The sequence below is a fragment of the Lytechinus pictus genome, chromosome 10 (genome assembly GCF_037042905.1).
Source record: "Lytechinus pictus isolate F3 Inbred chromosome 10, Lp3.0, whole genome shotgun sequence".
NCBI classification, from domain to species: domain Eukaryota; kingdom Metazoa; phylum Echinodermata; class Echinoidea; order Temnopleuroida; family Toxopneustidae; genus Lytechinus; species Lytechinus pictus.
In genome coordinates this window covers 9,481,798-9,495,807 of record NC_087254.1, presented here as the reverse complement: position 1 = coordinate 9,495,807, position 14,010 = coordinate 9,481,798, and the positions used below count along the sequence as shown (strand labels likewise).

The following is a 14,010-nucleotide window of genomic DNA, read 5'->3' as shown; positions in this document are numbered from 1 at the left end:
CTAAACGAGAAGGGGCCATGATTATGCTGTGTAGCAAAATTATTCATTAATGCTTGATCGAAAATTGAAATGGATGTGATGCTGATTAGAAGAGAGTGTAAATTCAAACAAGAAACCACCATTATATTTGCGAGATACTCACATTGATCATTATCATCGCAACATGATACACGTCTATCTAGAGCAACCGCTATGACAATTATTATCGCCGCCCTTTCATAGGCGTTATTTTGGTATCTCATTTACTGGCGAACTTCCCTACCCCTTGTTGCACTATCAGACCTAATGCCCCCACCCCCTGTCCCATAATTGCTCATGCATTAATTTCCCTGAAATGTCATATGTTGTCTTTTTAGCATTTTCCAAGATTTTATTGACGGGTAGTTTATGTTACCCGAACAGTACTCTGCAATTAAGGGATTAACGTGCTCGCTTTCTTTTCTGTGACAATGGGTACGAGTTTGCTGGATGCCCTTCTGAAAGCATGTGGGGGGGGGGGGTAATATTGATGGCATCACTTCCGAAGCCGTAGTAGGGGGTCAGGAACTCTACCCATTCCCATCCTTTAAAAGGGGGTTTCGTTTAATAATCCGCATTATGTGTTGCTTTTTATTATCTCTCTATTCATTTTACCCATTTTTTTGTTACCTCTTGTGAATTTTTCTTCATTCCGTTTTGGCTTCCCTTCTCTTCCTCTCCCCCATTCCATACTTAGTCTCAAATTGCTAATTTACAAAGAAAACTATCTACGTGACATTTAAAATGATGACTTTCACTCCCATGCAGTATTAATAACGTGTGTCATTAAAAAAGTAATGAGTATTTATGCTGAAAATCTAATGATGTATATTATTTTTTTTCAAGGTCTTGATATATAGACCCCCATTCCATACTTTAGCTTGTTCTAAGGTCACCAGTCCTCCCCCTCTCCCTCTATCTTCCATGTCTACATCTCATATTCACGACTTTTTTTTTTCTTAACACCCTCTCTCTCATCATAAACGCCCCCCACACTACCCCTCCCCCTCTTTCTCTCTCACACACTCTCTCTTCCGTCCAGTCCCTGCCACTATATCGTCCTTTCCCCATATAAGAAATACACACTGGGTATATCATGTATGTATATACTTGGCCGTATATACATGATAGGCCCTAGCACTCGACCCCCCCCCCCCATCCCTAACCCCTCACAACACACATTCATGTACGTCACAGCCACACCTGCGAATTATAACATCAGGGCCTCGTAACACAAAGGTTAGCGATTAATCGCTATACTTGAAAGATCAATTCTGATTGGTTCACAGACAGTCTACTGAGCAAATTACACATGCAACAATATTGTCTTGATTGTCCATTTCATCTAGCGATTATTCGCTAACCTTTGTGTAACGGGGCCCAGATCTTACTCAGGGAAAAGTTTTTTTTTAAATGATAATAAATGAATTATTTGAAGAAACAAATGAGACGAAATATGGTTATTATTATTAGCTCAGTCATATTTTATTTTGCCATTTTTGCACTGCAAGCATTACACAATTCAGTCATCACTGGAAACAGGAGGAATCATAAGAAACAGAAGAATTGAGAAATATTACATCGAGCGTCAGGTTATGTTTCACATATAAAGAGAATTGCACTTCAAGTTTTCTTTTAGACCTTGTTATAAATAGCCAAACAAACGAAAAAAAATGTTATTATCATGTGATTACTTCAAGACATGCATACCACAAAATATTAATCTCGACAATACAAGAAAAAAGTGGAGGAAAAACTGAAGAAAAAAAAAACAATCTTCTTGACAATGTCACTGTTCTGACATCAGTGCAAATACTTTGACCCATTTGTCGTGACTTGACTTCTGGACAAGAGCTTCATCTCAATACTTGTTCACTGCAGCCAATTTCAATTTTTATCATGATTATAGCTTTTATTTTTAGATCATCAGTATACATCAAGTCTGATTAATGATCTTTGTTTATATTTTCATTTGTATCAATCCATGTTTGAAATTTTAAAAACACTTTTCCTGAATATATCAAGATTTAGATGATTGTATTTGTTATAAATAGTCGAGGTAATACACGAATGGACAGAATAATTGCATATCGCAAGATAAAAACTTTTTTTCACAAAAGTGGATGGAATAGTTGTGGCATAGAATATACAGTACTAAAACGCACTTCAAGGCATTGATTGCAAGGTGAGAAAACCACCCATTGAAAATCAAAGGTAACATGATGACAACTGTTTCAAATGCAAAATGTGTTTGTGAATAATTATGTCCACCTGCGGATTGCTGGGTAAAACATGGAATACAAGAACGACAGGTATATACTGTGTGGTGACACACAGCGTGAAATAGAATTTATGAATGCCTTTAAGCAAGTGAACTGTGAAATCATAGAGCGGTTTTAATCAAATTTTGATGTGGGTTGGTGGTGTGAGGGCGTCACTCGGTGATGGGGCCGGGGACGAGACGGGGGGGGGGGGGGGGGGCTGACATGGGAGAAAAGCTTTGCAGTGCAGCAAAATATATGTGAACTCGGTCTGTAATTGTGTCATTGCTGGAATACTGCAGTAATAATGAGTGTAGAGTGTCAATATCCAGAAGAAAAAAAAACACTACAACACAGCAAGCGGGAATAAGTTGGATGGAATTCACTGATAGGCGGTTTTGTAGATACAGTAGATAGTTATTACAAAAATAGTTGATGCGTGTGGTCACAGAGCCAGCCTTAGTCCATAACACGACATCCAGATTAATTGAGAAAAGCTGATCTCGCTGTACATGATTAGTTATAAACTTTATTATATAAGCTTTCTCACATCAATCTACTTATATAGTATATAGGGTGACTTCACTAGCCAGCGTGATAAAGTCTTTGATAGTTCTAACTTTCATGATTACTGTTTGACAATTGGTTAAGCTGAAAAAGTTTGTGTTCATGGAGATGGCATGGGGTTCTCTTGCCAAGGCATGGCGCCCTCTGCCAGCTGACCAAAGTCAAAGAGATCCCCGAAGGTACCGCTTTCGTCAAGGTTAATGTTCCTGGTTTCCGCCCAAGGATGGGCCTGTCTTTCGGTGAGGGATCCAGCCGGAGAGGGCGGCAGATCAAATGCAGCAAAGATATCCTCAAGCTGGACGTCAGCTGGGTGCAGATCAATCTCCTTGAGTTGCTCTTCGAACCAAACCGGACGAGGGATCCTCGTCCCGGTTATCGAAAGATCCAAGACACTGTCATTGATGTTGGTCTCGTGCTCGGACGGAGGCGGTGTGTCCATTTCAAAGGAATCAGACGTGTCCGACTCCTGGCCATCAAGAATATCCTCCGTCTTGATGCGTGTGCCTTCGATCTCAATCTCAGATTCAAAGATGGAGTTCCAGCTGAAGTCTTCCTTGAGGATGCTGCTTGGCATGCTATCATCCAGAAGTGACGGCGGTTTGTAGCTCTGCGATCGCACCACCTTCACCTTCTTCGACGACGAATGCGAGCCACCGTGTTCAGAGGCCGACCTCTTCTTTGGCATAGTCTGCTTCCGGCTGTGGTGTTTAGAGTCCTCAAATGGAGGGCACTCGTCCTCGCTCTCCGGCTCCGTCTTAATTTTGATGGGGAGCTCCCGGAAGGAGGCATGCCGTCTCTTTTTGAAGACGCCGTTCTCAAGTTCGTCGGCATGGGCGGGGTCGATGCGCCAGAAACCGCCTTTACCCGGCTCGTCCTTCTTGCGTGGTACCTTCTGGAAGCACTTGTTGAGCGAGAGATTGTGACGAATGGAATTCTGAAGAAAAGATCAAAAACAGAACGAGCACATGGTAAATATACTATTGAAAGATCACGTGCAACTGATATGACTGTGGCACATAACATGAACGATGAAGCTTCACTCATTAGCATTTTCAGAAACCTACGTCTGAAAGAACTGAACTTCTCCCATTGGAGCGCTGTGTTCTACATGTATACAACAAAATAAGTGATCCGATTCACAATGGCCACACATAATTATTGGCGGTCATTAGGGTCAAAATTGTATTTATATTTGAAAATCAATCATTCAATTCAATATCTTTGTTATGTAAATAAGACAACAATGCACATCTTTCTGATGATTTAATATCAGGTGATGATATTGATTTCATCGTGTTTTTTTTTGTGTTTTTTTTTTTCATCAAGTAATAAAACGTGGTTACCGTGCATGGTTAAATATTCATATTTTTTCAGGTTCATGTTTCACTTTATTATGAGAAGAGAGATCTCACATCAATTTATACACAAGAGCTTATCATGCATACATAATGATATGTTTGTTGACGAAAGCTACAAATATGCACGCCTCGAATCACAACGATTAAGAACGAACAACATGCTTCTTGGTCAATTCATACTCCATTATGCCCCCAGCACACGCCAATCTCCTCAGGCATATTGACATAGACCTCATAAAAGTATCGTAAAACGGGGGGCTATCAAGAACTGATATGACAAATGCCAAACAATAGTGAATGAAAAGAATCCTACGACCAAAGGAAATACATACAGGTGATAAACAGGCATTGGTTTGTTTACAGCGGTTGCTAGGGCAACCTGTGAATGACTTGATGACAGTGATGGGGCTATGTGGATCGACTACGTAGTGTGGGCACGCTTTGGTGGCGTACGTGACCCAAGCCCAAAATACGGGTCATGTGATATTGTCTGGGGAATGGGAGGGGTGTGGAGAGATGCTTGGGGTGGGGTAGCCAGTATAGGAGGTGGGACGTAATGAACGCACTCTGCATGGGGGCTGCGTCCTTTTCTCCAAAACCACCCAACTCTTGCCACAAAAGCGATATCCTGCCACAGGGGGGTAAATCTGCATTCAACCACACACATACCAGGACCCCCAAAGCCATTGTCATCCCAAGGCTGCTTCATCTCTCTTTCATCCTTGTGATGACGTTGAGTTTGATCGAAATAATGATCATAATGTAAACAAAAAAAATATGAATTGTTCAACATGTCGATATAGTGCAGAGGTCACGGTTTGAAAAATACTGATTGACCCCTTTAATATACGCAGGCCTAAGTCACACGTAACCATTACAGTCAGTGTTGGAGATTTACCCATTTTTACTAACGAAAACAGGAAATTAAACCTGACCCCGCCCCTCCTCCCCTCCCCACACGCGACCAATTATGAACACACATTATTTTGATCATCTTTGGATGAAAATAAAATTCCGCGAGCTTATTGAGGAAGCATAAGTATACTCCAATCAAGCGACCACTACCCCCTAGCCAAATAAAAAGGCCCTAGCCTGCATCTTAATGAGAACTTGTCAACACGGGACGATATGATTCTATTCAGGGTTTGTTTGCAAGGAACACAGCTGATTTTTGCCAATCATCCACCAAGTGGATGAATAAATATTAATTTAGGGAGCATGATTAAATTATGCCTCCCCAATTTAGTCAGCTGATATATATACTGTCCCCGGCATAGTTCGGGCATGGAGAGTTTTTAATGTGGTTGGATTACGAACAAGGCCACAAATTGCAACACGGGAGGGGATGCAATATTTGGAGTATTAGATGAAAGTGATATTGTCAGCATTCAATCAAACTTCATTTTACTCCAAATGCGGCGAGTGTCATGTACTATGTGACGTAGTGAAGAACAGGACAGTAACAGATCAAAGGTCCCATGTACTCCATCGTTCTTTTTCACTTGATTTGCGGATTTTTTATGATTGTAAAAATATGAAGGAATATTTCAGGATGACTGATATTTTTTGGGGGGTATGTATTCAAAAATTAATATGACACGTTTATCCTAATCCATGAAATCATGCATCTTTCATTTTCCTATACGATGCACTTTTATGCAGACGCGAAAATTGTTTCCATGACAACAATCATCTTTCAATTTAATAGAGACCATGTTTCCCTCAAATTTGTTATTTTTGCAATATATCTTTGCATTCGTACGTTACTGCTGTAGCATGTAAATAATATGTGTCATTTCTTTTCTTCAGTAGCGTACATGTATACTGTAGCTTACAGTCTCTCATAAATGTACATTAACTTTTTTTTATTAAATGCATATGTCTTCCATATTCTGCCCAACAGCACACGTAGTAACGTCGACTGATAGACAGGATGAAACCATAAGCCTACTGTCATTGGAAACGACCATTGGCAGGCAAGTCGGGGATTATGAAATAGAGTATATACTCATAAATCATCTCCGTTTAGCGACGCAGCAACATCACAAAAGAATCTCATCATCCAAGCAAAAAGAGATGCATGTGTCAGATAATGGCACAATCATTAAAATATGTACTACCACAGTAATCAAGTTAGCATTATATGGGAAAAAACGAAGGGAAGGAGGGGGGGCTAGAAAGGGAGAGGGGGAGCTAGGGAAAGAGGGGGAGGGCTAGGCAGAGAGAAGAAATATCTTAAATCGTAATAATTTTAAGAGCAAATATTCAAATCTAAATGAAAATTCCAAATAAAATGAATTGAATTAAAGGGAAGAGGGGGGGGGGCATTTTCCTGAATAATATTTTAATGAGTGAAGTATATTAAAGAACTGAATGAGAGTTCCAAGATAATTAAATAAATTGGATTACATGGAAAAGAGAAGGGTGGAACATTTTCCTACATGTACATAATCCTTTTTGAGTGAATTATTACATTAAAAATGAATAATAATGCTATATCGATTAAAAAGTAACTAGGTGAAACCCAACATCTCTCACTTCTTCTAGTGAATACATTTTCTTCTCGTTTACCAATGATGGCATTGCTGGAGAGACGAGTAAAAGTAAAACCATATGGATCCAGAAAAGTCATTACACGATCTACCTTGAAACCTCCAACCATTGTGTGAAAAGCAAATTTGTATCATATTAATTTCACACACATTACCTAAGCCATGTAAATAAGAATGCTATATATTGCATTAAAGGAATTCCATACAAGTTATTTGATTAATTGCCTCAGTTTCCAGTTATTTTTCAGAGCCCTTTTGCCTTCGTTGCAATATTCCAAATTGACAATTTGTTAAAAAATTCATCTAATTGAAGCACGTGAAGGTCATCGAGAGGCCTACAATGTATATTAAATGAGTGGTCCAAGGGCGACTGCGTGCTTAGATTGTAGTGGAATTTGGGACACTTTATTATGATAAAATGTTATCTTATTACATCGCTCAATACATATATATCATTCAGCCTTCTCCATTTCCTGCCCATTTACCCACCCCATCCCCCGCTCCGCTGGCGCACAGATTGGTGGCCTACCCGCTTGGGGCAATGGACCCCCCCCCCCAAAAAAAAAAAAAAAAAAAAAGAGGGGAGGGAAAGACAAGAGGTGAGATACGATAGTATTTTCTGAATATCATGTCAAAGCTATCACAAGATTAGATTATTTTAAAGTAAAAACTGATAGGTCCATAACCAAACTGAATAGCTTGGTCATACAATAACTAAATCTATTTAAAAAAAAATGATCATAAATAGAGCGCATGACATCCCATTTTTTGTTTTTCATTTTAGTTTTAAATTTAATTTCCATACCTTCGACCATGGACCCGGATATCATATGCCAAAAGCGATACACGCCATTTAGAGAGGCTACGCAATATGGCCTTCTGTTTGCCTTTAGGAAGCTTTTGAATAAATAATGATCGAAAATTATATTTGCTCGGGCTCGGGGCTAAATTATATCCTAAATAATATGATTGAAACAATTGGTTGCAAATGCAGGCTATGAGGGCAGACTAATCCAAGAAAGGCAAAACGAAAAGGAAAAAAAAAAGTTTGTCGTTGAGTGCACTCTATGAATAATACATAAAGTATAAGTATTAAATTGCATATCATTTTCACAGAAATATCGAGGATATAGGCTTCCACTGCCAACAATGAAAATGTATGAATGATCTTGACCCTCTGGTTGAGAAAAATCGTTTAAAAGTTTTTCTTTAGCAAACTTCAGATAAACATCTCATATGAAATGACAAATTGTCCAATTGACTTATCTTCTAGTGGCTTTACGAGTTCTTTATCACTTATAAAAATTACGTAATTATTTTGATATATTTTCCAAATCAAGCGAATGTTATATCTTTAGGACGGTAGCAGTCACAAATTTGTCAACAGCGTTTAAAAGGACTGCGTACACCTTAAGACATGTACACAGTAGCATTACAACAATCACAATATCATTGTACGGTATCAACCAATTTAACAAAAGGGCATCTTGGATCGATGGATGGAGTGGGTATTCCAATAGAGGTATGGCTCCTGATAACAATAGTCCTGGCCCTCCACGGACCATCAACCAATCAATAGGATCTACGCTAGTCCATTTAAACCCGACAAGACCAGGCCTTGGTCAAACAAAAGAGCTTTCCCATCGACGCATCTTCTGTTCATAACAATGAGCAGCCTTTATTCGACGCATCTTCATACATCGACAATCATGCAGAGTTTCTGTTTCAGCAATGTCTGCTTTTGTTATTTGCATTCGATGCAAAGCTTTTTCTTGTATTTCTGAAAGGCTCAATTGATGAAGTGAGTGTGGGGGGGGGGGTGGATGCTTCGTTATGGTTCCAATTCGTGTAAGAACATGCCCATGGTGTGTTCTTTCTATTGACCCATATTTCCAGCCATCTCAAAGGATATTTCATCATGCACCATTACTGCAATTGTAGTGTAAACACGGATTACCAAAAAGATTAAAGCCTTACAACTGTGCAAAACTCGTTATTTTCAGTAACAAGACCCTGTCTCTTTTCCTACACGCAATGACTGATGCGGGGATTGATGCACAAAAATAAATTTGATTGATTGATTTTATTTGTCAGGTAACTATGAACAAGTACAAGAAAATATGAACAGAAGTGTATACCTTGACAGGATAACCCATGAAAGCCGAGATGGCTTATTTCCAATGGGGTCCTTAAATTTATCTTTCCAAATGCACTGAAAAGGGCGAACAGTTATTTCATTCCAAGTTCTTCCATTTCATTAGAAATTGCCATCATAATATCGCATGGACTCCCCTAATCCATTAAACAATACCAATACACAACCTTTCCTTTTCAGGTATCCCTCTTTGTTGTTATTATGAGACATGTATTATATTGATAGAGCATTGGAAATAATCAAGATTCATAAATGCCGAGCATGCTCCTATTCACGGTATTTATTGCCCCTTTGTTTCCAGAATGTCAGGGACATCAATATTTCTGACACGACATACTTACGAGTCCTTTATAAATTATAATCATGCTCACTCTCTTGTGTATAATATACAAATTATTGAACATGCAATCAATAATTTTGTATTAATATAGACCCCCTTTCAGCCATTGGCAAGTCTGTTCGATTCATAATAAGAAATGAAATAGCGAATGATTCGCAATGAAAGTGGTTCGAATCGATACAGGTTCATATACAGAGCTAGTGAGCGAGATGACAAAAGATAACTGTGGCAGTCAATAATACATTGCTCATCAATTTCATCTCCGGTTACATCCTTCAGGTCAACGTCAAACGAAGCCAAGGGTTGCCTTTAACCTGATCGAAGCCCAACCATTTTTCATGCTTCATCGGTGATCGAAATTCATCGGGTAAGTGAATACATTCACTCTAATTATATTTGTAAAAAGACAATTTAAACCATATTAACAGTAATTGATATCGCACTAAATCATCAACATGCCAGCAAAAATTGCTCCAAAATAGAATATTCAAATGGCCTGCATGTGCCACGATAGAATGATTTCTTTTTCCAGGAAGGGTGATCATTTTGAATTTCTAGCGATTTGTACGCTGGAACCGATTTCAAACCCATTCTATCAAAGAAATACCAAGTCCTTGTTAATGTTAGCGCTCATATTCAACTATAAATTCCACAGATATACAACGATCTGTAATGGCCAAGCAAGTATCTAGGTCAGTCCACGTCGAAGGTCAGTTTTAACAAAAAATGACCCCGAGCGCCTTTTATGGAATATAACTTATATTTCCCTCGCCTGTTGCTTTCACCTGCCATCTCCAGTAATAGTGTTTGATAAATCATTTTAGACTCCCATTTCTGACGTCAACAGTCATATTTTATTCACTTTTATTTCAAAGCCAGCCACCCCTGTAGCTATTTGAACTGTAGATGTGTGAGTACACAATGAGAGTCGTCCATTCCAAAAGCTTTTTGCTTCCGCACGAGAGCTTGAATTATAGATATATATATTTCTGTTAAAATTCACCGTCAAAGTAGTGCATATAATCCAATATTCGTGTACATATGCAATTTCTTGTGACAACAAAAATTGTCCACTTATGAATAATTGTGATAAAATTCTCAAATTGAAACCAATATCAGATGAATATGGCCTGCATGTCCAAACTTATTCATTATTCATTAATGTAGGGCTACAAGTAAAACCTCTGATTATATATGGTCAAGTAGTTTTATAGTTTTACAATGGAAGATTCAGTTGTAGTTTTGGGAATACGCAAGGTTGACAGTAGGCCTACATCACACGACTAAACGGCACTCTCCAAGCAGAAATTCTCCCCGGTGACCTTAAAGTGACCTAAGACTGACCCACCATTGACCTTGAGCTACCAGACCTTGATGGAAGGATGGAGGTTGGTGTGGTATTACACCCTCGAGGCCCGAGACAGATAAACCCCCGATAAACCCGCCATCAAAAGTCTGCATTCCTTGGCTGTGACCCCAAGAGGTCAAACTTGCCAGGCTCACTGCAGGGGACTGACTAGCTTGGCGGTTTCAGGCTTTTTGGATTTGGCGGGTAAACATGGTAAAAACTACAAGTTTTGCCATTTCATGAATTGTAGGAAGGGGGTTGATGGGGGGGGGGCACGATGCACATTTTAGTACGTGTGTCATTAACTGCAGTGACGGAGGTTTTCACTTAAAAGAACTTTTGAAACTTCGTTCAGGATATATTGATATATTATTTCTCTCGTAGCTAATGCGCTACATCATGTTCATAACCAAAAATCTGAAATTGACCACTTTTCTTTCTAGGTACATGTACCCCATCCTTCAACTCTGCTATCTAGACACATCCTGTATGTCGCCTTGTCTATTATTCCCCTTCTTCTCCCGTATTCCTCCGTCCACAGCCCGAATTCCAAGAAGTTTTCAGGGTATTGACAGGATCAAGACGGTAATCGTGAACTCCAGGATGTGTTTTGTTAAGTGGTTGAGTGGTATTTAAAAAATGCTATTCACACATGCATCAATGCTGAATACGAGTCCCCAAAGAGGGCAGATTCTATCTAGGTATATTTACGCTTGAGATCTACGAGTTCAGATAACAAATGCGTTGTCTCAAGAGCTCAAAAGTCAAATGTTAAAGACTCATCTAAAGAAAAGACTTAATCTATTCAGTATTTGCCAAAGACTAAATATATTAAGTCCTTTATTTGACTCCTTGCAACCATATTTGAATACTATACCTCACAAATAGATCAAGCTTGTCCGGACGGGTTATGTGTATGGACAAGACGTCAATGTTTAGGAACTTTGCGATCAATATTCCATAACTCGATTGAAAGAAAATCGAATATTAATAAAAAGAGATGTTCACAATTATTCTTGCTACTGAATGTACTATGAAGTTAGAGAAAATCCAGAGCAAAAAATGATGTTTTTATCTGCCTAATTCGGGCATCGCCCTACCCATCCTATGAGAAAATAAAAGAAACACTCTTTTCCACAATATTTACCTGCCAACTGGGGTCTGCAACTTGGTAATACTTGAAGTTCTCCGTAATCCATTTGTAGATTGATGACAGAGTGATCTTATGTTTCTTGGACTCCTTCATGGCCATCCATATCATGGTGGAGTAGGAGTATGGTGGCTTAATGCTCGAGTTCGTCTTGTAGTCTGTATTTTGGTCCAATTGGAGGTGACTTTGATGGAGATGGTGGTGGTGGTGGTTGTGATGGAGGTGGTTGAGTGACGACGAAACCTTCGAGATCTTGATCTCGGAGTGCGAGTGCTTGTGAGAGTTCGAGCTCTTGACGACGCCATTGCCGCCCTTGTGGATCTGCAGGGCACTCTTGATGCTGTTCTGGATGGAGAGCGGGGTGGGGCTGCTTGGAGGGGTGGGGTGCTGGATGCGCATGATCCGGAGGTTCTGCAACCAGTTCAGACTCGTGAGACTGTCGTCGAGGTTGTCTTCTTTGGGTTCTGTCTTTGGGGGTTCGACGGGCTGGCTCTTGGTGATCCAGTTTTGTTTGAATTTCACAGCAGCCTCCTTGGAGCTGAGCAAGGGGATGGTGATGGTTGCAACTTTGGCAGCCGCCATCTTGGATTGGGGTTGTGACCTCTTGTTCAAGTGAGTCGACGTATTTTCAATTTAATTCCCACAAATTCCTGTAAAAAATGGACACCAAAGACACTTGATAACTTTATGGAAATACAAATCAAGAATAAAGCAAATGTTTTACGAGAGTAAATTAATAAAGTTAGATTTTCGAGTTATGTCTCGTCGGCCCCTGAATAGCATTAGCAACAATTAAGGCATTCGGATTTCTAAATTTTTTCAGACCCCAGCCTGTCTTACGTTAGAGTGGATAAATGTCAACATAATGAGCATTATTAATTATCATTTAATTTGGATTTGATTTAAGAATGTAAATTAAAATAAATTACCTAGATCAAAGAACGGAGTTAAGTCAGTCAGATAAGAAACCCATGCCATCATGCCCATCATTGCCAAATTACAGAATAAATTCATGCAAAACTTGATGCGCGCACGTGTAGTTTGTTTACATTTTGAGCGCGTACGATAAAGCGGAAGTTTTTGTGCGTAGATGCATTTTTTGCGCGAAGTACGCGCATGACAGGCCCCATATTAGGCCAGGCAATGACGTCACAATAAAGCCAATGGAAACGGGGGCTTCCCCTAAAAATATAAATCACGAAATCCAGCTATCTAGGAAACCTTTAACTTCTGCCATGGTTTAATGTGAAATTCAATATAAAATGTCGAACCCCATATATAAAGAAATAAAAGGGCAATATCAAATGTAGCTGAAAAACATCGATATCAATATAAAAATGGGTGGTATAATACTTAGAGAAACAATTGATTAAATAAGTAAACACATGTAAACAAAAATAAATAGAAAACATGTTAACGAATGTTAGGTGTCAATATAATAAATATTACATAAAAACACAGTCATACAAGAACTCACCGAAATGAAGTAGAGCCAAGTGAAGTAATGAAATGAAATAAAATAGCTTCCTTTTATTGCAATGATACAAAAATCCAGGCACATTGACAGATGAGGTACGATGTATATAGAAAACTGGGTATCAAAACAACAACTTGTTATGGTGGTTGCCCCGATGGTGCAACAGGTTGTGTGGAATACAGGCAAGGCTAGTCTGTTGCACGTCAAGCTATGCTGGCCAGAGAGAGAATTTACGAGAAGCGTCCTATTGCGAACGCGGACAGCTGATCGACTGAAGTCCGACGGATCAAAATACACATCAACATGTGAATGAGCATCGCGTCGCCACGTAGCAACAGAGTAAATCGTGATCAACAACCGAATGAGCGCTTCTGATTGGTCGACTCGCCGTGGTATAGCATAGAATATGGCTTCGCAGGGTGGATTGCCTAGTCTTGCATGGGCAACCTCTATTCCTGAAAACCAAGATAAACAAATCACTTTTCGCACTAATGATGGATATTGTCAAGAGAATGAGATATCTCATATTTTCAGTATGATGAAAAATTTATAATTTATTAAAATTTAAGGGGGAATTACAACTTGTGTTAAAAATCTGATCGCGGTCAACGATTTGATGGAATCAGAGGGGTCTTGAAAATAGAATATCGTTGACAGTGGTTCACCGCATCTCAACCTGTATTTTATAGCACCTGGAGAGATAATTTCACATATAAAATTACATTTTCGTCGAAAACTACATCTCATCATCATTGCATCCACCTCGCATTAAGGATATTGATAT

General features: G+C 39.2%; 1 protein-coding gene across 1 annotated transcript; it reads right to left on the bottom strand.

The window, feature by feature from the left end:
* Positions 1 to 1,478: 1,478 nt before the first annotated feature.
* On the bottom strand, positions 1,479 to 13,598 carry LOC129269071 (forkhead box protein J1-B-like). The gene is made up of 3 exons (XM_054906523.2): positions 13,227 to 13,598; positions 11,747 to 12,399; positions 1,479 to 3,780 (listed from the first exon to the last, which is right to left on the bottom strand). Exons 2-3 carry the CDS (start codon positions 12,329 to 12,331, stop codon positions 2,947 to 2,949), a joined length of 1,419 nt encoding a protein of 472 aa, XP_054762498.2. The 5' UTR covers positions 12,332 to 12,399; positions 13,227 to 13,598; the 3' UTR covers positions 1,479 to 2,946.
* Positions 13,599 to 14,010: the final 412 nt, after the last annotated feature.